Source organism: Macaca fascicularis, chromosome 7, assembly GCF_037993035.2.
Source record: "Macaca fascicularis isolate 582-1 chromosome 7, T2T-MFA8v1.1".
Classification (NCBI taxonomy): Eukaryota; Metazoa; Chordata; class Mammalia; order Primates; family Cercopithecidae; genus Macaca; species Macaca fascicularis.
The window spans coordinates 10,420,319-10,445,545 of NC_088381.1; the positions used below are offsets into that span (position 1 = coordinate 10,420,319).

At 38.2% G+C, this 25,227-nt stretch overlaps 1 protein-coding gene across 6 annotated transcripts in view; it reads right to left on the reverse strand.

The window, feature by feature from the left end:
• Positions 1 to 11,069: 11,069 nt before the first annotated feature.
• KATNBL1 (katanin regulatory subunit B1 like 1) overlaps positions 11,070 to 25,227 on the reverse strand; it is a 67,293-nt gene continuing 53,135 nt past the window's right edge. For 4 of the 6 annotated variants that reach the window (XM_005559081.4, XM_015452599.3, XM_073995432.1 and 1 more), the window contains 7 exons: positions 23,866 to 24,145; positions 19,409 to 19,527; positions 17,843 to 17,893; positions 17,663 to 17,752; positions 17,224 to 17,313; positions 15,863 to 15,956; positions 11,070 to 12,771 (listed from right to left, as the gene is read on the reverse strand). In XM_005559081.4, coding sequence (XP_005559138.1) covers positions 12,739 to 12,771; positions 15,863 to 15,956; positions 17,224 to 17,313; positions 17,663 to 17,752; positions 17,843 to 17,893; positions 19,409 to 19,527; positions 23,866 to 24,145 — 757 coding nt within the window. In that variant the 3' untranslated portion in view covers positions 11,070 to 12,738. The remainder of the gene's footprint in view (positions 12,772 to 15,862; positions 15,957 to 17,223; positions 17,314 to 17,662; positions 17,753 to 17,842; positions 17,894 to 19,408; positions 19,528 to 23,865; positions 24,146 to 25,227) is intronic. The other 2 variants (XM_073995431.1, XM_065547715.2) reach the window with 1 other exon arrangement.

The window sequence follows — 25,227 nt, forward strand, 5'->3', positions numbered from 1 at the left end:
AACTAGCTGGCTCATTCTCATCTTCCTTTAACTTGGAATACCTCTGTGAATCTTTTCTTCCTGGTTTCTTTTTCCACAGTCGGTTTTACGTTTCTTCCTCTGGGAGCTCGGAAAGTCCTCTATCCCCCTCCACTGTTGAGCCTCATACACTATTCCAACTAAAGTTGTAAACTGCTTCAGGCCAGAGGACAACTCTGACTTTTGTATTCCTAACACCTGGCATACCAGGAAATAGCATTCAGATAAAAAGAGGAGAGGGTAAGAAAATGGGTCTTGAAATGTAACTTCAGAGTACAGTCTCCAGGCTCACTTTTGGAGGGTGAGCTGGAAAATTGAAACATGTTAATTGATTCTTCATCCTGAAGCTTCCCATGATCAAAGGAGGCCTTTTGTGAAATCCTAGACCCCACTCATGAAACATGTATCCTTGGCAATATATTTCCCAGGAAATTAACCTCCTGTTCATTTTAATAATACTATTGGTGGTGGTGGTGGGGCGGGGAGAAAAGTGTAAGCCTTCAAATTTAAGAAATTAAGGTTAGGAAGGAAGCCAGTATCATTTCTTAACTTTACCTTCAGATTAGGAGTCTTATTTTCATGTTGTTATTCTTACTTTAGGGTGCCCTATTTACAAACACAATGAGGAAAGAGCTTTCCATAGTACTGTGTTACAGATTTTCTGCTTTATGGTTACATTAGAATAAGGAATACCTTCCACATATACAAAGAATGTACAATGACACAAATTATCTAGTAAACTCTAGTAAAGAGAAACTACTTTAAATACAAAAGCAACATAATTGTTTCTTTTGTCTACCTTAAGACACAGGCTTATTTGGGTTATTTTAACATCAATTTTCTTAAATGGTTTTGCTTACCTTTATTAGGGTATCAAAATATTATTATAAGCCTCAGATTAGATTTTTGCCATTTTGATGCAAAGGAGTTTGGTATATACTAAAACCTCTGCAGTAAGAAAAAACATAAGCAGGAAATACATTTGATTTCTTGTTAAATTTAGCAAAATACATTTTAAATGAAACTTTTTCCTGCTCCACTTACAGTTCAATAGGCACAAAGCAGGAATGAATTGGTATGGTGCTTTAGTAGCCAAGATACATGGTTAAAAGTATTAATAAAGCAGGAATGAACACATTAAGATATATTTTAAATACTGTAAAATTATTCCTATCAAGAACATCTGAGACATGGTAGAAACAGATTAAAACATTCATATAAAGTTTAACATGTATCATACAAAAGAAACAAATATTAGACACATATCCTGAGAGAATAAACATTATTTGAAGAAATACAAAATCTACCTATGTCCAGGGTGACAGTAATGCCTACTTAGTGAAGTGACATATTCAAAGGTCAAACATTGGCTGGGAGCTGTGGCTCACACCTGTATCCTAGCACTTGGGCAGGCCAAGGCGGGTGGATCACGTGAGGTCGGGAGTTTGAGACCAGCCTGGCCAACATGGTGAAACCCCGTCTCTACTAAAAATAAAAAATTAGCTGGGCGTGGTGGCGGGTGCCTGTTATCCCAGCTACTCAGGAGACTGAGGCAGAAGAATCACTTGAACCCTGAAGCCGACATTGTGCCATTGCTCTCCAGCCTGGGTGACAGTGAGACTCCACTTCAAAAACAAACAAACAAAAAAACAAAGGTCAAATATTGTTGCTGGGCACGGTGGCTCACGCCTATAATTCCAGCACTTTGGGAGGCCGAGGCATTGCAGATCACCTGAGGTTGGGAGTTCAAGACCAGTGTGACCAACATGGAGAAACCCCGTCTCTACTAAAAATACAAAATGTAGCTGGGCGTGGTAGCGCATGCCTGTAATCCCAGCTACTCGGGAGGCCAAGGCAGGAGAATTGCTTGAACCCGGGAGGTGGAGGTGGCGGTGAGCTGAGATCGTACCACTGCACTCCAGCCTGGGCAACAAGAGTGAAACTCCATCTTAAACAAACAAACAAACAAACAACAAATATTGCTAAGACTGCTCCACCTCCACCCTTCTTTAAGTTATCCTAGAACATAACTGAATGGTTAAGAGCATAAACTGTGGAGTCAGGCTGCCTGCTTTGACAGTTATTAACTGTTATAGACTTGGGCAAACCAGTTAAAGTCTCTGAACTTTCATTTCTTAAGGACAACTATAATATCTACCATATGGTGGCTGTGAGGACTCAGATCACTACCTGGCAGTATTCGGTAAGTGTTAGCTATTATTATAAATCTCCAGAAAAACTTTTTCTTCTCAATTACAGCAAGGGCTTCTTTCTAGAAAGGGTGAAATGTTTGTGTTCTTTAGCATTATCTTTGATTGCATAAATAACACATATATGTACAATATCAAGAACTCAAGTAATCAGAAAAATGTTTATTGATGTAAAGCTGCAATCAAACACTAACTCTTGGGAGAAAAATAAAGGGTGAGGACAAAAAAAAAAATCACCAATTATTGTAAAGCTCTGACTTAGGCAAGTTGTTTTGAGTAAACAGGTATAAAATGCTGAAAAACTTCATGAGTAGGAATCAAGATTTGAATGTAGGAGTAAAAAATGTGCTTATGGGATACAACTACAGCTGTGCTGATGCTTTCACACACATGTTTAAGTTCTGTGAAAGTGCTGAATGGATCACAAACTAGATCAAGTGATTCAGCAAATCCCTTTAGAAGGCAATGCATTCATTGAATGCTGTTCCAAATAAAGTGTTGCAATGTTTCTATAAATACAGAAATTCAAAACTTATAATTAACTAGCTGTTGTATGTTTACTGAGATCTTTAACATCTTAAGTATACAAAAAGGGGCAGGTCAGGCTATAGTGAAGGAGCTTAAGTTTGTTAAGGATTAAGGATTTAGTTCAGCTTCTAGGCCAGCCTTCAGGATATAAAAAGGGCTTCAGACATAAAATCTAAATGTCTCCACATTTGGCATAATTTTAAGATAATTTTCCACTGCGGTGTCAAAGCAGAAGTTGTACAGTATATTGAGGACTTTATTATCGTGGAATAGGGCCTATTACTATTTTGGGATGTTGAGCTAAAATCAGACTCATTTCTCATAATCCAAGTACATAAAACTACTTCACCAGATAATCTGAGCCTCGATTTTGTGTTTAAAACTCAGGGTCCCCTAATCCTATACCAGTATCTTTTCCCCTGTGTTACAGTATTTGTGACTCTGCATGTGCTAAGGAAGAGCTTTCTTCTGATTCCTTAAAAGGAAAAACTCAAATAAATATCCAAGACATATGCAACTGTGGAGTTAAAAGTTCACTAATTTCGTTGGAGACAGTTCAGGAAATGTATTTCTTCTAGGCTAACCACACACCCATAAAAAAGGGAGTGCTTTTGACATGTTTTCATCTTGTGCATTAGGAATACAATCCAGTCACTGTATAACCACTGTACAATGTCGATTTCACCAGGTAATAGTATTTTATAACACCGAGAAGAGGAGGTGAGAGATGGGTATATTTAAAGGCTATGATTTTACATAATTTACATATAAAGTTCTTTCTGTAAAAAATGATGGTGTTTGGGTGCAGTGGCTCATGCCTGTAGTCTCAACACTTTGGTGGTTGAAGTGGGAGGATATTTTGAGGCCAGGAGTTCAAGACCAGCCTGGGAAATATAGCAAGACCCTGTCTTTATTAAAACAAAGCAAAACAAAACAAACATGAAACCCCCAAAACAAGCCCAAAGGAGCTCTGTCTATAGTTTTGCTTTTGTGTATCATTTATAATTAAAATGTCACTTTTTCCTGAAGAGCCAAAAGTAGCAATTTAGAAAGAATGTTGCTGCAACAACTCCTGAAGAAACAATTAAAAACCAATACTTAGAACTTACCAAGTAGCTATTTACTTAATATAACTCAGGACACAAGCACTGAAGGGTGTATAGTCTAGTGGACATAGAATCTAAATTAAATAGGAACAAGGATGTACACGGCATGTAGAAGAAAATAAAAAAGCAAATTATCATAAAAGAAGTAGAAATACTTATTATTTTTTTTTTTAGCAAATGTTTAAATTTGAATTAGTTTCTCCAATGGAACATCTCTGGCTTCAAAGGTATTAATAGTTAAACAAGATAGTCATCATTTCAGTGAAAATAATAATGGTGTGATGCCAAAGAACATTAAGATGTTTAACAATTTTTGAAATTTATAGCCAAGAAAAAAGATGATTTGGAAATGATGCAATCAGAAATTTTCCACGTCAAGTTCTTGCAGGGAAAACTTCCCAGCAGCTACCCATTTTACAAGTCACAATGTGTAGAGAAGGAAGAAAGAACCTAAGACAAAGTGCCCTTGAAAGTTGTACCTTAGTCCACTGGATGCTATTGTTTTCAAAAGACATCACAGTATGGACAATGAACTAATATATAAGTATGAATATCATATATATAACTTAGAAATAAACAGGGATGGCCATGGTATACAAAACTCTCTATTAAACCTAATTATTACTTGAGTTTTGATTATAAAGGTCTGAGGGTCCTATTGATAGTAGTGCAAATAGCTTCCTTCTGTAGCCAGTCATGGAGAAAAAAGTCACATACTATATAAAGAAAAAACTGGTTTTATGACATGCAATACTACATTTTACATTTGAGTTTGAAATTCCTTAGATCTGGATCTTCCTAAAAGTGTAAGTTAGAACTAAAGCTTTCAAAGTCTTTTCCAAAATAGTATGCTTTTAGAAACATAATACATTTAGTATTTTAAAACAACTTTCTGAGGGTAGGGACTGCACCTTACCTTTGCACTTAACACTAACAAGCATATAGCAAGTAATCTCTTTATTATGGAGAGCCTCACTACCTCAACTTGTTGACATTTTATTACACACCAAGTATCTGGCAGCTCAAATGCCTGTGTTTACCATCTAGAAACAAGGACATGCAATAAACAGAGAAATTTAGACATACTCTCAATCATACCTATCAACATCAGTTGGGACATAAAACTATTAATTTTCCAATAAAAGTTTTGGGAAACCTGAAATATGACTTTAGAGAGCTGTATTATCAGAATGACTAACAAGAAAAGAGATTAGTCTAACTTGAAGAAAAAAAATTCCATAGATTGATCTTTAATTTTGAGGTTCTGTTTTTTTTTTCCCCCATGCTCCCCGAGGCTCTGTTCTTTATATGCAACTTTAATATACAATTAAGTTGTAGTTGCTACTTACAACCTACTTGTTGAATGTTGAACCAAATATGTTTCTTTGTTATCTTTAACACTTGGCTTATAATGGTTGTGTTACAACTTACTCACATAACTGCTAATAAACATTACTGGAATGTACTGGAGGAAGCTTTTCCCGCTATATAGTCAACTGTTGCTTTTTTCTTAAAAGAAAAGATGAAACAAATGACTAAGAGACAAAAATAACAAGCCAGGTGGGCATGCTGGCTCACACCTGTAATCCCAGCACTTTGGAAGGCCAAGGTGGGTGGACTGCCTGAGGTCAGGAGTCTGAGGCCAGCCTGGCTAACATGGTGAAACCCATCACTACTAAAAATACAAAATTTAGCTGGGCATGGTGATGTGTGCCTATAGTCCTAGCTGCTCGGGAGGCTGAGGCAGGAGAATCGCTTGAACCCGGGAAGTGGAGGTTGCAGTGAGCTGAGATCGTGCCACTGCACTCTAGCCTGGGTGACAGAGCAAGATTCTGTCTCCAAAAAAAAAAAAAAAAGTAGCAGGCTTGAAATTCATGCCACGTGTGTTATGACAAATGTGAATGTGCCAGCTGCTATATTTTAAAGTATTTGATTTCAAAGATATAATGCAGTTTCTCAAATATCACACTACTCAAGAGTTGCATTAACGTTTCTAAAGAAGCACCAAGTTTCATGTCATTTAAACACAAAACTTATGAGTCGTTCCACATCAACTTATATTTTCAAAAACCTGTTAGGTCCCACTACCTAATATAGATACAGAAGAAAGTCATACTGTATTCACTTATTTCCAATTATAAAAGTCCATCATGTGTCTAAGCAAATCTTAAGATACATGACGTAATACTATTCTAAAACATTAGCTACTCTCTTGAAGATGACACCAAGCACATCAATCATTATAATTACTGTAGCTTTTATTAATTCTAAACTTGTCAATATTTATTTATTTATTTAGAGACGGAGTCTCGCTCTGTCACCCAGGCTGGAGTGCAGTGGCTGGATCTCAGCTCACTGCCAGCACCGCCTCCCGGGTTCACGCCATTCTCCTGCCTCAGCCTCCCGAGTAGCTGGGATTACAGGCGCCCACCACCACGCCCGGCTAGTTTTTTGTATTTTTAGTAGAGACGGGGTTTCACCGTGTTAGCCAGGATCGTCTCGATCTCCTGACCTCGTGATCCGCCCGTCTCAGCCTCCCAAAGTGCTGGGATTACAGGCTTGAGCCACCGCTCCCGGCCAACTTGTCAATATTTAAATAACTGATGAAATTTAAGGAGAACTGTAGTTCGAATAGTTTGTCAAAGTATAATTCTACACAGAAGTCTTCAGAAACTTTCAAAGCTATCTTTTGCATTTCATATATTGGAGATTTGTAGAATGCAGTCGTACTTATTAACTACAAAATGGAGCCTGACACAGCAGAAATGGCTGATTATCAGACCATGCCAACAACACGGTCCTAAATCAATACTATTGGATTTTCTTAAATGCCTAACATGTTAGGTTTCTTTTCATTGCTGTTTTTTTTTTTTTTTTTTTTTTTGAGATAGGGCCTTACTCTGTCGCACATCCTGAAGTGTAGTGACGCAATCTTGGCTCACTGCAACTTCCACCTCCCTGGTTCAAGCGATTCTCCTGCCTCAGCCTCCGGAGTAGCTGGGACTACAGGGGCCTGCCACCACGCCTGGCTAATTTTTGTATTTTTGGTAGAACTGGCGTTTCACCATGTTGGCCAGGCTGGTCTCAAACTCCTGACCTCAAGTGATTGGTCTGCCCTGGCCTCCCAAAGTGCTGGGATTACAGGTGTGAGCTGCCCTTCCCGTAACTAAACTTACGTGCAGTTATCTTTAAAAAACTAATTTTATCATCACTTTAAAAAGCTCCTAAATGACAAAACCAATCACAAAATATTTTAATTCAAAAAATTAGAAGAGCATTAATTTTCTGTTGATTTGCTTTGCTGTTTATTAACTTAGTAAGTTAAAAAAAATGGAAACTAGCCAGGCGTGCTGGCTCATGCCTGTAATCCCAACACTTTGGGAGGCCAAGGCGGGCAGATCACGAGGTCAGGAGATCAAGACCATCCCAGCTAACATGGTGAAACCCCGTCTCTACTAAAAAAATACAAAAAAAATTAGCTGGGCGTGGAGGCGGGTGCCTGTAGTTCCAGCTACTCCGGAGGCTGAGGCAGGAGAATGGCATGAACCCAGGAGGCTGAGCTTGCAGTGAGCCAAGATTGTGCTACCACACGCCAGCCTAGGTGACAGAGCGAGACTCTGTTAACAGAAAAAAAAAAAAAGGAAACTATGAATAATGTAGGTAATAATTTTTTTTTTTTTGAAACGAAGTCTCGCTCTGTAGTTGAGGCTGGAGTGTAGTGGTACTATCTCGGCTCACTGCAACGTCTGCCTCAGCCTCCCGAGTAGCTGGGACCACAGGCGTCCGCCACCACACCCAGCTAATCTTCTGTATTTTTAGTAGAGATGGAGTTTCACCATGTTAGCCAGGATGGTCTCAAACTCCTGACCTCATGATCTGCCCACCTCAGCCTCCCAAAATGCTGGGATTACAGGCGTGAGCCACTGGGCCTGACTGCTAACTCTACCCTTGACTCCTGGAAAATGAGGTCTAATTCAAATCCAGGCTCATTTCAGGTTTTGTGGATAAATGCAATAGAATAATTCTGGAAGCAAGTAATTCTGGTGATTCAGTGGATTCCAGGACTCCCATGACAACTCTTTCTTACCCTAGAAAATGCTTTGCGTTAACTCTCTGTACCTTTGGTGTAAATCCAGTGTCACAACTGTCCTGGGCAGGTCCAGGTCCAGGACATTTTTTAGACAAATCCTGCTTTAAATCTAAATGAAAATACAGAATATACTGTAAAGCTTAATAATCAACACCATCTGGGGAGTGAATCCTTATCTGGATTCCTGGCATCTCCCATCTGAAAACTTCTTAGTTCAGAGAGTAATAATTCTATATATAAAAGAAATTATAACAAGCGTTGCTATGAAAAATGTATTGTCAGCTATGAGGCTGCCCTTTCATGAATTTTTTTTTTTTTTGAGACAGAGTCTCGCCCCGTCGCTAGGCTGGAGTGCAGTGGTGTGATCTCAGCTCAATGCAACCTCTACCTCTTGGGTTCAAGCGATTCAAGCCTCAGCCTCTCAAGTAGCTGGGACTACAGGTGCGTGCCACCATGGCCAGCTAATTTTTGTATTTAGTAGAGATGGGGTTTCACCATTTTGGCCAGGGTGGTCTTGATCTCTTGATCTCATGATCTGCCTGCCTCGGCCTCCCAAAGTGCTGGGATTACAGGTGTGAGCCACTGTGCCTTGGCCCCTTTTATGAAATTACTAGTACAGAGCAGCTATGTCTTTTGGTTTTTTATGACCAATTACTGTCTGTAAAATACTTTGGTATACATATTTTTTGTAGTTGTACTGAGATTTTATTGAAGTTTGATTTTAGGAGATACTCTTAAGTCAATGATTTGGCTCAGAGAAAATTGTAGTATCTACATGTTTTAAATATAGCATCGGAAAATGGACTCTATACTGGATATATGATATGCAATACTTACTTTCCTTGTTATAGTTGGTGCTATTACTGAATCAATCAAGTAGATGAAAAATTAGAAACATACGGTGTTCAGGGAGGGATAGTTTTTTTTTTTTTTTGAGTAGGAATTTCGCTCTTGTTGCCCAGGCTGGAGTGCAATGGCGCTATCTCGGCTCACTGCAACCTCTGCCTCCTGGGTTCAAGCAATTCTCCTGCCTCAGCCTCCCAAGTAGCTGGGATTACAGGCATGTGCCACCATGCCTGGCTAATTTTGTATTTTTAGTAGAGGCAAGGTTTTTCCATGTTGGTCAGGCTGGTCTCAAACTCCCGACCTCAGGTGATCTGCCTGCCTCAGCCTCCCAAAGTGCTGGGATTACAGGTGTGAGCCATTGCGGCTGGCCTGAATTTTTATTCTGTAATTCTGTTACAGAATAAAAAAGGGGGAGGTATAGTGTGTTGCAAAGTTTTTGACAATTTTTGTAGCTAGAAGTATTTGAAATTAAAGGAAAAAGAAAAACAGAAGTAAATACCTACCAACATATGTCCAGTAATACTATTTCCATCTATGGTAATCCAGAAAATAAAAGTCTATATTGAAAGATAAGAAGTAGTGTGTCCAAATACATCGCTCTAGTTGGGTCATTTTCTCCTAATTTAATTTTTTCTATTTAAATAAACAAAGGCAACTGCATTACCATCTTGTTCTTAAATAAGGTAACTGGAAATGACTGATGAAATTATTAACTTAAACCTTATTTTTTCAGAGTCCTTGACTAACTTAAGTAACTAAGCATTTAAATATGACTTCTATTATCAGCATTTAGTAGCTAATAATCATTACTCCAATTAGTTATCCATTATTATTGATTATATGAACAACTTGGCAAAATATAGAAATGTTCTGAGTTTGAGAAAACTACTGTTTCAAAGGTCAGAAACCTAGCTTTGAACCCACACAACCATGGTTAAGGTTAGGACATGACTTGTACTGAGTAAATTTAAAGGCATTAGGATTTAATTCCTCAGAAGCCCTTAAGAGTTCAATGCTGGTATCTGTGATTTCCCCAAATGGACAGAGATACTTACATCCCAATTCTCACATCTCAAGATTCATGTAAATAGTGCCAATTGCCTTTGGCAATCATTGCCAAATATTAATTTTAAAAACCATCTAATGATACTTCCTAACTTTTAACCATTATTCTCATCACGATCACCCATTACAAAACTTATCTACTTTGTCCCAAGTAGAAGCAAATTATCTGATAACCCTCTATCACCTCAATAAACTACCTGCCCCTATACTTGCAAAGTTAGCCAAGTCAAGCACAGAAAACCTAAGATAGAAGAACCAAGAAGGCATAGAGACTTCCGGTAGTCCCTCCGTTCTGTATACTGCTTAGCAGCACAGCAACAAATTAGCAGCGACAGACAGTAATTGTCCTAATCTAGGTCAATACAACAGCCAAATCTTTGTAAACACTCTCTTTGGCTCTTCCTGGAGATCAACACTGTTCTAATGAAAATGCTGTAGCATGAAAGGGCTTAATAGCAACAGAAGTGTTCAAAAATACTTATTTATCTAATATCATTTATCCAAGAATCTTAAAAATCACTTAATACTAATCAATTCAATAACTGAGAGAGGCAGGTATTAAGGAAACTGCAAAGGCCAAGAACAGAAATTAGGAGTATATACTACTCAATAATCTTTGTAAGCTAAAAACTCTGCTGACTTATATAGCTCTGAGTATGTAATACAAAGTATTATCTACATGCCTTCAAAAAACCTAAATTTAGGTGTGTTACCAATATAATACCTGTTCTTATATGTCATTTGTACTTACACTTAATTTTTCTGAAGTCTGATTTATTGAAGTTTGATTTTTGAAGATATAGTTTAGTCAATGATCTGACCCAGAGAAAAATATGAAAAATATCTGATGTAATATTACTTAATACTTTGAAACTAAACATTACACAGTATTTTAGATATCTTACTTTGAATCTATTATTTTAAATGTTAGATCAAAAGTCTACAGTATCACATATACCCATTATTTGAGTAATGTTTCCATTTGAGACGAAAGGTTTATGCTAAGCTATAGATACCGTCTTCCTGAATTTGTGAGATGGATACCTGAGGGAAGGTGAAATCAATAGCTATAAAAATATTTTGTGTGTATGTAAAGTTAATGAACCTACAAAAGCATCAAACTCCTGTCCACAGCCTCTTTAGTACCATACTCCAACCAAGTTAACTGGTTCAAACTGTTACATAAGACAGTGATAACTACAGGAATAAGCACAAAGAAAGGTTATATTTTATCATGTTAAAGTTACACAGAGATAACAGGTTTACAATTCAAATTCCCATGTCCTGAAAACTGGCCTCTTAAATAACTCACCTTCTCAAATCACAGAAGTGCAATAATCTGAAATTATTCTAATCTAAAGACTTAAGGAAATAATTATTACAATTCATGTTCACTGTGAGGAATATCTAGCTATATAAAATATAGCTACACAAAACCAGAACTCAGTGAAACATAACTTTTCAAAGCAAGAAGTTTGCTTGTGATTCATATCAGTAGTCATTAAATGGGTAAATGCTAAAGGTTTACATTCAAGTGCCTGAAGGACTACTGCAGAGAAATTCAATTACTAAAAACCTTTGCTCAGATGGCTGTCAGGCATATCAAGGATGGGATGAAGTGTGAACCACCGGCAGTGGTATTAAACTCCAATCATCTTCAAGACAAGTAAGATTTAGAGCTGTTAAGACATTCCAGAATTTGGTTCACTGACACTAAAAATGGTATTTTAAAAAAAGACCTCATACAGTCTGCTAGCATATCATACTAACCATTAGAGGAGGTAGTGACACAAAGTGTTGGAATTTAAAATACAAGGTCAGCATTAACTGTAAACCACTCTAAATCACTGTATGTAACTCTTTAAAAAAACATATGTAGTGAAAAAGAATTAGAATTCATACAAAATCAGAATTTAAAAAAGCAAAAAATAGAAATATTTAGTCAATTTACTCAAATGAAGGAAGTTTAAATGATACAGGAATGAAAAATATTAGAAATCTATGTACAATAAAAAGTAAATATAAATTAGCCAAGTCCATGGACACTTCCAGTTAAACATTCATACAAAAACATATTCACCTTTTTCCTTAGATAGGGATAACACATACATACATGACATGATGATTCTGGCAAAAAATATCAGAGATACTAAAACTATTCTCAAGTTTTAAAAATGGTGCAGAGAGTGTTTCAAGAACATTCTACAAGAATGTAAACCCCTGATTTAATTCCATGATTTTATCATGCCAGAAGCATGCTTGGTTTTAGCTTTTTAAAACAGATATTGGTATCATAACATATTGGCTTATTAATAATTAAGGCATTTTACATACACAGTATCTCAGTGTGAACAAAAAATGTTTAATATTGATTTTTTCATGTTTTAAACTTTCAGTCTTTTCGACATAAGAAAATAGCTGCACACGTTTAAGTGTTTTTTTTTTTTTTTTTTTTTAATAAAACACAATCTTAAAAAAGTTAATGATGATTGGTCTTGGTGGTTCCTAGTAATAAGTCCTGTCTTACTTTTTCACATAGTATAAATTATATTTTTATGCAGGATTGCATTAAAATCCAGTAGTTCTTAATGTTACCAAATAACCATATAACTCCCAAATGCAGCAAAGGTGAATAATCTTCATAGTGCACTTTCACCTCAATGAAATTGAAGCTGCTCCTTTTGGATATTTTTCCACTTCAATGTGAAGTAGATTGTTGGGATTTCATTAGTGGTTTCATTATGTGGCTTTTTAAAAGAAAAAATAGTTTTGATTTCTTCCACAGTTCACAGTTCTCAGACGAGACTTTTTTTTTGTAATTATACAGTTCAGGGATGTTTTGAAAAACCAAATGCTCTTTAGTAGATGAAATCTCTCAATGTAACTGTAATAAATAAGCATCTACATCCTTAGAAGATAAAACAAAAACATTTCATTAGACAGTACAGTAAATACACACAAAAACAAACCATTTTCTTTTCTTTTCTTGTTGCTTAATTTGCCTTAGTTTCCTTTTGTGGCCTTTTGAGGGTAAAAGATGTGTCTTGTTCAGTGCTTTTACCTGCAGTTGTTCAGCACAGGGCCTGGCACATAGTATGTGCTCAATAAATATTTGCTAAGTGCTAAATGAATGTGTTAGTTCCTATGCTCAAACAACTCTGCTTTCATAGCTAACATTCACAGAAATTCTATCAGTGGTGTTTACTATCAGTGCTATATTCACTTGAACCCAGCTTGACAACAGCCTCTTCTTCCAATTTCTTTTTTTTTTTGAGACAGAATCTTGCTCTGTCATCAGGCTGGAGTGCAGTGGTGTGATCTCAGCTCTCTGTAACCTCCACCTCCAGGGTTCAAGTGATTCTCCTGCCTCAGCCTCCCAAGTATCTGGGACTACAGGCATGCACCACCACAACCGGCTAATTTTTTGTATTTTAGTAGAGATGTGGTTTCACTATGTTGGCCAGGATGGTCTCGATCTCCTGACCTCCTGATCTGCCTGCCTTGGCCTCCCACAGTGCTGGGATTACAGGCATGAGCCACCTTGCCTGTCCCTCTTCTTTCAATTTCTATACTCAAAAAATTACAAATTAATTTGATGGTTTAATTTTGTAATAAAGTCTCATCATAACTTAAGAAACTTCACATTGAACTTTTAATCACTCAATATTGTCCTCAATAATAAACGGTACCTTAAAGTCATATTCACAATAAAGCTTCTCCCTTTGCAAAAAACTGACTGTGGCCAAGTGTGGTGGTTCCCGCCTGTAATCCCATTACTTTGGGAGGTGGAGGTGGGTGGGTCACTTGAGGTCAGGAGTTCGAAATCAGCTTGGCCAATGTGGTGAAATCCTATCTCTACTAAAAATACAAAAATTAGCCAGGCATGTGTGTAATCCCAGCTACTCGGGAGGCTGAGGCAGGAGAATCACTTGAACCCAGGAGGTGGAGGTTGCAGTGAGCCGAGCTTTCGACAATGCACTCCAGCCTGGGTGACAGAGCAAGACTCTGTTTCAAAAAAAAAAAAAAAAAATTATGATTGAAAGCAAATTTCAGTCACAAGGAACAATCATTTTTTAGTTCTATACAGAATGCAACACCCCTTTAGAGTAAGGTAATACTGGTCATGTATGCTCTAAAAACCTAAAACAACAACAAAAACCTCCTAGGAAATTGATTTGTTTATAAGATTTTCATCATTAAGAATTCTATAGGCCAGGCACGGTGGCTCACGCCTGTAATTCCAGCACTTTGGGAGGCCGAGGTGGGCAGATCATGAGGTCAAGAGATCGAGACCATCTTGGCTAACACGGTGAAACCCCGTCTCTACTAAAAACACAAGAAATTAGCCGGGCGTGGTGGTGGATGCCTGTAGTCCCAGCTACTCGGGAGGCTGAGGCAGGAGAATGGCGTGAACCCGGGAGGCGGAGCTTGCAGTGAGCCGAGATCATGCCACTGCACTCCAGCCTGGGCGAAAGAGCAAGATTCCGTTTCATTAAAAACCAAAACCAAAAAAACAGTTCTATAAAATCCCATACGGTGGTAACAAACTTGGTTGATATATCATTTTGCTTCTATTTTTGAAGGTATCTGAGACCTTTTTTTTTTGGTGGGGTGGCCATGGTCTTCCATAGCAATGGCCAGAGTTCCTTTGTGGCTGTCACTTTGACAGGAGATAAGCTTCTGGTTGGTCACTGTTGGTATCACTCCCATTTGCTTTTCTTCCCTCAGCTAGATTCATTTCCTGAAAGCATCTGTCTCCTGTAAGATGTGAACTTATGATCTTGGAGTAGAAACCAGATTATCCCTCAAGGATACCTGGGTTTGCCCAAGCCTCTGTTTCCCTTAGCATTGTATTTGTTTTTCCCCTGAATTCTAAGTAGTTGTTTTGGCTATGAGAAAAATTTTGTAACTAGGTCCATGACATAAATCCTCTTATTTAGAAATATATATACATTTCTAAATATATATTTATTTATCTAAATATATATTTAAATATATATTTATTTATATATTTAGAAATATATATATAGAAATATATATATACTTAAAACCAAAGAATGCTTTTTATATTCCTGACTAATGGCCCATTTATGATAGCAGTATGCCCAGTAATAGAGTAAAAGTATTTCTGAATTACAATTTTTTCTTCAATTATTTTTTAACTACCAATGTTTTTTCTTTTTTTTTGAGACAGAGTTTCACTCTGTTGCCCAAACTGGAGTACAATGGCTCGCAATCTCGGCTCACCACAACCTCCGCCTCCCGGGTTCAAGCGATTCTCCTGCCTCAGCCTCCCGAGTAGCTGGGATTATAGCCATGCGCCATCACACCCAGCTAATTTTTTATATTTTTAGTAGAAACGGGGTTTCACCAACCAGGCTGGTCTCAAACTCCTGACCTCAGATGATCTGCTTGCCTTGGCCTCCCAAAGTGCTGGGATTATAGGCGTAAACCACTGTGCTCGGCCTAACTACCAATGTTTTCTGGAGTTTAAATATTAAAATTCAAACTACCAATTTTAACTTTTTCCTTTAAGAGATAAATCAATAAAGACCAAAGTCAAATTCACTGTGATTTAAATAGTTTACCTTCTCAAAAAGCATAACATTAGCAAAAGTAAAAATTAATCTCCAAAACCATTTAATTGTGTTCCTTATCCCTTGTTTCCTGAGTTCCTCATCTTGTTTTCTGACGCTTTCCTTACTGGATTCTCAAAATTTTTTCAAATATTTTTCTCTGATTAAAACCCTGTGTAAGTATCCTCTAGCATAGCATATCAGGGGCTGTACATGAAACATATTCAATGGCCAATTCCTGTGCTTGCTGCCAAGGTCACAGTTACACACAGAGGACCTGAAGCATTTGCAAATATGAAATTGACTTTAGACATCAGAACAGTACCAAATTATTCTGCCTAGAGACTTGAAAAATTCATTAATAAATGTAAAATATTATTTCTCATTTTTAATGTTTAATTTATAAGCTTAAATATAGATTACCTTAGCTATATTACCAGTATATCCTGGAACCAAAGTAAGATGGTTTTCCTGTTCCCATAATCCACTTAATTGTTGTTTTAAAATTTTTATATTTCTAAAACAAAAAAAAGGAAGAAAAATGAGAAAGCATATATATTAAGATACAAACTTTCATCATAAATATGCATAATAAAAACCATTCTAAAATTTTTCAGGTATTTATCAGGAGAAAATGATGCTATTTGAAATAAAACATTCGGGAATGTGGAGAGAAATTTTAAAAAAAGTCAAATAACTTTTAGAATAATACACGTCAGTCATGAAAATTAAAGGTTTATTCACATAATACCCCCATATACTTCCAATTTAATTAATTCTTGCAAAAAACAAAAGATGTTTTGTCAATTCCAAAATTAATAAAATTTCGTACTTGATTTTGATTTAAGAAAAGAAAGAAAATACTTAGTTGTCAAAGCAGGTAAGAAAATGACCAGGCATTTGGAACATTTGGACATTGTTTGGGTGTGAAGTAGAAAATTTTGAGAGCCTATAAAAGAAATTGTGGACTTTTTTTTTTTTTTTTTTTGAGACTAGGGCTGGCTCTATCGCCCAGGCTGGAGTGCAGTGGTGCCATCTCAGCTCACTGCAACCTCCACCTCCTGGGCTCGAGCGATCCAATTGCCTCAGCCTGAGTAGCTGGGACTACAGGTGCACACCGCCATACCTGGCTAATTCCTGTATTTTTTGTAGAGACGGGGTTTCATCATGTTGCCCAGGCTGTCTCAAACTTGTGAGCTCAAGTGATTTGCCTGCCTTGGCCTCCCAAAGTGCTGGGATTACAGATAGGCATCAGCCACCGCGCCTGGCCCAAAATTATGGACTTTAAGGAAACTGTTGGGAGATATTTTTCTGTGGTTTCATGATAATCTGGCTCTATTCTAGTAGAATACCCACAATTTTCACATCAAGGCGGTAATAATATAGTTTTTAGAACTATAAACATCGACATCAGACTTTCAGGTTAATGTCTAGGCTAAAGGACCCTGCAGGGTGCCTCCATTCCTTATTCAACTATGGGCATCTCTTTTCCGTCCCTTGCTCATATAACGAAGAGGAGGATTAAACTGCTATTGTGTTTTTCTTCTAAAATGAAGGGTAGGGTTGTGCCAGAAGAAGAGATACAGGGGGTTAGGAGGCTCTGGAATTCAACTTCCAGGTGTGGTTTTCACAAATGAACAGTCTCTTAAGTTAGTATCTCTCTGAATATGAAGAGAATAAATACCACACACTGATGAAAACGGGATAAAATTATTACCTAGTTTAATCAAGCTGCTTTCCTGAAGAAAATTTCAGCATGAGTTTATCTTTAAAGGTATACTCACCCATCACTTATAATTTCTGTTTTGGATGATAGTTCTGACCACCACCTTTTAATGACTGCTTGAAGCCAGTTTAAACCAACTATAACATATCTGAAATGACATTTTGTTACAAAATTCAAGTGTTTTCATCTAAGAATCCTTTTTATAAGAGATGATACTTTCCTTCCCAAAAAACACATACACACATTGGTCTCTTCCCTTTTAAAAAGTTGTTACCTTCATGATCTATTTCACAAAAGTATATTTCATGTAATTTGTTTAGAGATGCTTTTATAATTGTTCTTTAGTCATTTCATACTCTTTTCCTAATTGTACTATTAGCTTCTTGAAAACAGAAACCTTGTATGTCTCATGGAGCCCAATCTACTACGTACTCACAAAGCACAAAATCAAGGATGTTGAAAAAGAAAAATGAATCAAGATTCAGATTAGCACTTACTCTTCAAATTTGCTTTTAAGTAGTGACTTTACTAGAGGCAACAAGTCTACACAGCAGCCAAGTGAGATATATTGTTTTTCTTCCTGTAAACTAAAATAAATACCAAGTTATAAAAATATGGATGGGCCATAATTTGACCTCCTTTAATCTTACTTTTTTTCTGAAAAATATTGTTTTTACCAATTGGTGAGCACAGGAAGGCAATCTACCACAACGCCAAGATCTTCTATCCTGAGAGTATAAAAAGAATAGCATTGCCTTAGAGAGCTGATTTCCTTATTTACTTTCATATTATGATTATTCACACTGCATTTGAGAAATTCATTCATTTAATAATGTCAGTATCTACAATGAGTCAGGTCTGTGGATACAGCAATGAAAAATGACACAGGGCTTGTATTCCAGTGTGTGAGCAAGTGTGGGGGTTGGGGGGTGGGGTAGAGACAGGTAATAAACAAATAACTAGACCTAAGACATATAGAGCAAGTTGATGTAAGTGCTATGGAGAAAAATAAAACAGGAAAGGGAAATAGGGAGTGGAGTAATAGGTATTTTAAAATAAGGTGGTCAAAGAAGGCTTCCCTAAGGTAACATTTGAGAGACTTGAATACAATGAGGAAAGTAATGCTTCAAATTCCCACTCAAAAGGGATGTTTACTTTTTATTTTTATTAAAAAATTTTTTTTCAAGAAACGGGGTCTCATTCTGTTGCCCAGGCTGGAATGTAGGTGCATAATCACAGCTCACTACAACTCCTGGGTTCAAGCGATCCTCCCAAGTACCTGCGACCACAAGCACGCATCACTGTGCCTGGCTAATTATTTTTATTTTTTGTAGAGATGGAGTCTTGCTATGTTGCTCAGTCTCTCACTCCTGGGCTCAAGTGACTCTCTCACCTCAGCCTCCCCAAATGCTGGGATATAGGCAAGAACTGCCACACCTGGCCTCAAAAGGGATTTTTAGAAGGTTAGTTTTCCCATATTGTTATCTCTTAGTTTTACAGGTAAGAATGGCAGTCAGAAAAGGTAACAGGTTTGTTCAATCTGATAAAACACTGTTTTCTGTATTTTGGTTACTCTTAGATGGGTGACGAATGTAACGTAAGCCACACTGTCTCTACTGAAGCTACGTATAGGCAGTTTAGAATAATGAAGAAGGTTCACTTGAGCTCAGGAGTTTGAGACCAGCCTGGGAAACATGATGCCTCATGTCTTCCAAAAATTTTTTAAAAAATTAGCCAGGTGTGCTGATGTGCGCCTGTACTCAGCTACTCGGGAAGCTGAGGTGGGAGGGCTGCTTGAGCCCAGCAGGTTGAGGCTGCAGTGAGCCATGATTGTACTACTGCACTCCAACCTGGATGACAAAGCAAGACCTTGTCTCAGAAAAAAAGTGATTGAACAGCCGGGCGCGGTGGCTCACGCCTGTAATCCCAGCACTTTGGGAGGCCGAGGCGGGCGGATCACAAGGTCAGGAGATCGAGACCACGGTGAAACCCCGTCTCTACTAAAAATACAAAATATTAGCCGGGCGCGGTTGTGGGCGCCTGTAGTCCCAGCTACTCGGGAGGCTGAGGCAGGAGAATGGCGTGAACCCGGGAGGCGGAGCTTGCAGTGAGCCGAGATCGCGCCACTGCACTCCAGCCTGGGCGACGGAGCGAGACTCCGTCTCAAAAAAAAAAAAAAAAAAAAAAAAAAAAAAAAAAAAAAAAAAAGTGATTGAACAAAGAGGATAAAACGTCACACTTACCTCAACAAATAAGCTACAAGTTCACTTATACTTCTCTTTCTCCAGAAAGTTAAAGCTACATTCAATCTCATATTCCTGCTGAACAAAACTTGGGCCATTGTTTCATGGTCCTGAGAAACCTGAAAGGCAATAATCTGATTTGTTAAAAAGCATACTGAAACAGGGTATGAAACTATTGCTTTATTAAATCGTTCTGGTAGATACAGTTAAATATTATGCAAAGGTAACTCCTTTTACTGGCCCACTAAAGGGAATACTGCAGTTGACCATAGTAAACAAATGATCTGAACAAATTTAAGACCCGTTTATACTTTTTACTAGCTACCGTTTTTCTTTTACAACCCAATAATTTGTAAAATTATTTTTAGCTGACCTATAAACTAGGACTTAATTTATAACATGGATAAAAGAAAAATGTAAACATATAGGCTAGTCATTACCAAATGAATGGCATGAGAATCACAAAAACTCAGTTTTTGACAAGTGTTGTAGTATCATTTAAATTTATCTATTTATTGTTAGGTAATGAAGTGTCATTTTCCTGTTCTAATGTGTTTAACACAGAACTATGTAAGATAAAAAGTAAATACTCTCTACCTGCCCACAAAAACATCCAATATCCCTCTGCAGAAATAATCACTTAACAGACTGATATGTATCTTTCCTGACTATTTTCTAGACAAAGACAAACTAAGTACACATATAACTACTCTGAAAAAGTCATTATCAGGCCGGGCGCGGTGGCTCAAGCCTGTAATCCCAGCACTTTGGGAGGCCGAGGCGGGCGGATCACAAGGTCAGGAGATCGAGACCACAGTGAAACCCCGTCTCTACTAAAAATACAAAAAATTAGCCGGGCGCGGTGGCGGGCGCCTGTAGTCCCAGCTACTCAGGAGGCTGAGGCAGGAGAATGGCGGGAACCCGGGAGGCGGAGCTTGCAGTGAGCCGAGATCGCGCCACTGCACTCCAGCCTGGGCAACAGCGTGAGACTCCGTCTCAAAAAAAAAAAAAAGTCATTATCTATATTGTTCAAAACCTTTTTTACCTATAATATATGAACATTTTTCAATGTCAAAACATAGATCAAGCTTGTTTTTGGAGACAGGGTCTTGCTCTGTTGCCCAGGCTGGAGTGCAGTGGTGTAATCTCAGCTCACTGCAGCCTCCACCTCCAGGCTCAAGTGATTCTCCTGCTTCAGCCTCCCTGAGTAGCTGGGATTATAGGCACCCACCACAACACTCAACTAATTTTTCTATTTTTAGTAGAGATGGGGTTTTGCCATGTTGGCCAAGCTAGTCTTGAACTCCTGACCTCACATGATCTGCCCACCTTGGCCTCCCAAGTGCTGGGATTACAGGCATGAGCCACTCCACCAGGCCCAACTTCACTTTTAAAGAACAACAGCATAGCCTGGCACAGTGCTGTGTGCCTACAGTCCTAGCTACTCGGGAAGCTGAGGTGGGAGAACCACTTGAGCTCAGGAGTTTGAGTCCAGCCTGGGAAAGACAGTGAGACAGTGAGACCTCATCTCTTAAAAACAACAACAACAACAAAAAACAGCAGCATATTCTCTAGTCTTTATATACCATAATTTATTTAGATTCTGGTTTTTACCTATCAAAACTATGCATCAGTGGACATCCTGATATATGTAAATATATGCACTTGTACAGATACTTTTGTTAAAATTAATTTTACAATTGGAACAGTTAGGTCAATGGTTATATGTATTTTAACTTGGCTAAGATGCTATGGTATCACTTTCAGATTTAGGTTTTTAGAGCAGGTACTGGTCAATCAAGAAAACAGGTATGAAACAAGAATAAGCAATAAACCTATTAGTTAAATGTAAGGTTTAGCGAAAAGTAGTGAAATTGAGAATGTAACGTTTTGGAGGTTCTTGAGAAAGATGTCTCACTGTGGTAGTTTTTAAAATGCACAACTGAAACTTTTTAAAAAAAACTTTTATACTGGCCAGGCACAGTGGCTCATACCTGTAATCCCAGCACTTTAGGATGGGGCTGAGCCACGTTGATCGCTTCAGCTCAGTAGTTTGAGACCAACCTGCGGAGCATGGCAAAACCCTGTCTCTATAGGAAATACAAAAATTAGCTGGGTGTGGTGGCACATGCCTGTAGTCCCAGTTACTCTGGAGGGTGAGGTGGGAGGATTGCTTGAACATGGGAGGTGGAGGTTGCACTAAGCCAAGATTGTACCACTGCACCACAGCCTGGGTGACAGAGCAAGAGTCCCTGTTTCAAAACACAAAACAAAACAAACTTATTTTATGTTCAGGGACACATGTGCAGGTTATACAGGTAGTTTGCATGTTGTGGGGGTTTGGTGTACAGATTATTTCGTCACACAGGTAGTAAGTGAAGTAACTGATAGGTAGGTTTTTGATCCTCACTCTCTTCTCACCCTCCACCCTAAGGTAGGCCTCATGTCTGTTGTTCCCATCTTTGTGTCCATATGCACTAGTGCAGGGTTTAGCTTCCACTCCAACTGAGAACATGAAGTATTTGGCTTTCCGTTCCTGTATTAGTTCGCTTAGGATAATGGCCTCCAGGTTCACCTGTGTGACTGCAAATGATATGATCTCGTTCTTTTTACGGCTGCATAGTATTCCATGGTGTATATGCACCACATTTTCTTTTTCCAGTCTATCACTGATGGGCATTTCCATTGATTCCATGTCTTTGCTACTGTGAATAGTGCTGCGATGAACATACGCATACATGTGTCTTTATGGTAGAATGTTTTATATTCCTTTGGGTATATATCCAATAATGAGATTGTTTTCAGTTCTTTGAAAAATTGTCACACTGCTTTCACAATGGCTGAAACTAAATTACATTGTCACCAGCAGTGTATAAGTGTTCCCTTTTTTCTACAACCTTGCCAGAATCTGTTATTTTCTGACTTTTTAATCATAGCCATTCTAACTGGTATGAGATATCTCGTGATTTCAATTTGCATTTCTCTAATGATTAGTGATTTTAGGTTTAGCATTTAGGCTGAGCATTTTTTCATATGCTTGTCAGCTACATGTATGTCTTCCTTTGAAAAGTGTCTGTTGTGTCCTTTGTCCACTTTTTTTTTTTTGAGACAGAATCTCACTCTGTAACCCAGGCTGGAGTGCAGTGACATGACCTTGGCTCACTGCAACCTCTGCCTCCCAGGTTCAAGCAATTCTTGAGCCTCAGCCTTCCAAGTAGCTGGCATTATAGGTGTGCACCACCACGCCTGGGTAATTTTTGTATTTTTGGTAGAGACGGGGTTTTGCCACGTTGGCCAGGCTGGTCTTGAACTCCTGACCTCAAGTGATCCACCTACCTTGGCCTCCCAAAGTGTGCCACCATGCCCAGCTAATTTTTGTATTTCTAGTAGAGATGGGGTTTTGCCATGTTGGCCAGGTCCAGTTGTAGAATATTTCTATCACTCTCAAGAACGCTTTTGAGTCTGTTAAAACAACCAGTTTTGCTTGAGCCAGAAGAGCAGCAAACCACAGCAGGTTTGCCTGAACTATGCTTTAACTAGGCAATTTCGAGAGCCCAGCTAAATGTGTCTGGATAACTGGCTTCGGTGGTCCACTTTTTTTTTTTTTTTGAGACAGAGTCATGCTCTCTTGCCTAGGCTGGAGTGCAATGGCACGATCATGGCTCACTGCAACCTCTGCCTCCCAGGTTCAAGTGAGTCTTTTGCCTCAGCCTCCCGAGCAGCTGGGATTACAGGTACCCACCATCATGCCCAGCTAATTTTTGTACTTTTGTAAAGACAGGGTTTTACCATGTTGGCCAGGCTGGTCTGGAACTCGTGACTTCAGGTGATCTGCCTGCAGATGTTGTCCTTCTTTTTATTTTTATTTTTTCTGAGACGGAGTCGCTCTGTTGCCCAGGCTGGAGTGCAATGGTGCGATCTCAACTCACTGCAACCTCCAACTCCGGGTTCGAGCGATTCTCCTGTCTCAGCCTCCTTCTGAGTAGCTGGGATCACAGGCACCTGCCACCACGCCCAGCTAATTTTTGTATTTTTAGTAGAGATGGGGTTTCACCATGTTGGCCATGCTGGTCTCAAACTCCTAACCTCGTGATCCACCCACCTCGGCCTCCCAAAGTGCTGGGATTACAGGTGTGAGCCACTGTGTCTGGCCTAGTGCTCCACTTTTTTAGCCAAGATTTCTCCTTTTCCCTTCCTTTAAATATCTCCTGGCTAACTTGTCATTCTGGATAGTTTTAGCAGCCTGTTAAGCATTTCATCCCATCTTAGAGAAATGGAATAAATTATTAATTCAAATTTGGCTAATCTAGAAAATTGTCTCAGGGAGTTACTATGACTCAAATAAGTCTACATTCAATAGGTGGCAAATTATTCTGCTAGTGGAATATGGCAAAGAAAAAAATCAAGATTATAACAGGAACAAAGTTAAACTAGACATGACTTAGAGAAAAACTTACCTCAGAAAAAAACCCACTATATTTTGATGATGGGCTTTCTGTCTGTGAAGAACCAGAATCACTGGAGTTAACCAAATACGTTCGACTATCATGGTGTAATTTTTCAGGCAGGTGGCTTGCACAAGCCAGTTCGTTTTCTTTATTTGCCATGTCACAGCCCCCACTTCCAGGGGACTGTTTTTTTCTGTAACAAGGATTTGGAAAGGGATGATGAACTTTCTTTCTGCGATAGATCACTTTACGAAGTTTATCTGGGCTTTTCAAAGTTTGTCCAACTGTTCTGTAAAAAGAATTTATTTTCTTAAATGAAAAAGAACAATATGAAATCCTTTAAAAGTTTTAAACAGAGAATTAATAGGCTATATTTTGTGATTGTAATCCACTAAAATTCGAAGTAGAATTTTAAAAATCTTAATTCTGAGTTGAAGAGGAAAGTAAAAAGGAAATTACAAATTATCTGGAAGACAATGTAAAGGATGACATTTTATACCAAATAAAAATGAAGACAGACATAATAACTAGAATGCTTTTAAAAATGAAATATTAAAGGCCATTCTGGGAGTAAGAAAATCACAACATTTTCTAGAAACCTAATCTTTTCCTAACAAAGTAGCAAATAAGATTGCAAGTTTGTATATTTTAAAGTTCAAGCTGAAGTATATTAATTTATTTGAGTAAGACAGAACACAATAGAGCAAGCCTCATGGTTTAATATACTGGTTCTCAAAAGTTTTAGTGTCAGGATGCTTTGCCCCCTTAAAAATTATTAATGACTCAAAATAATCTTTTTTTTTTTTTTTGAGATAGAGTCTTGCTCTGTCGCCAGGCTGGTGTGCAGTGACATGATCTCGGCTCACTGCAACCTCTGCCTCCCAGGTTCAAGTGATTCTCTTGCCTCAGCCTCCTGAGTAGCTGGGACTACAGGCGCGTGCCACCACGTCCAACTAATTTTTGTATTTTTAGTACAGACAGGGTTTCACCACGTTGGCAAGGATGATCTCAATCTCTTGACCTTGTGATCCACCCGCCTTGACCTCCCAAAGTGCTGGGAATACAGGCGTGAGCCACCATGCCCGGCCAAAATAATTTTTTATGTGAATAATATCTGTTGATATTTACTGTGTAAAAACTAAAACAAAATTTAAAAACATTTGTTAATTCATTCAAACAACAGACTAATTACATATTAATACTAACACGGACTATCTTACCAAAACCCCATATTTTCTAAAATACCTTGTTTAAAAATGAGAAGAATGGTACTGTTTTACATTTTTATATATCTCTAATATCTGATTTAACAAAAGACAGCTGGGTTCTCATTTCTGCTTCTCCATTCAGTCTATTGATATCAAATGGCAT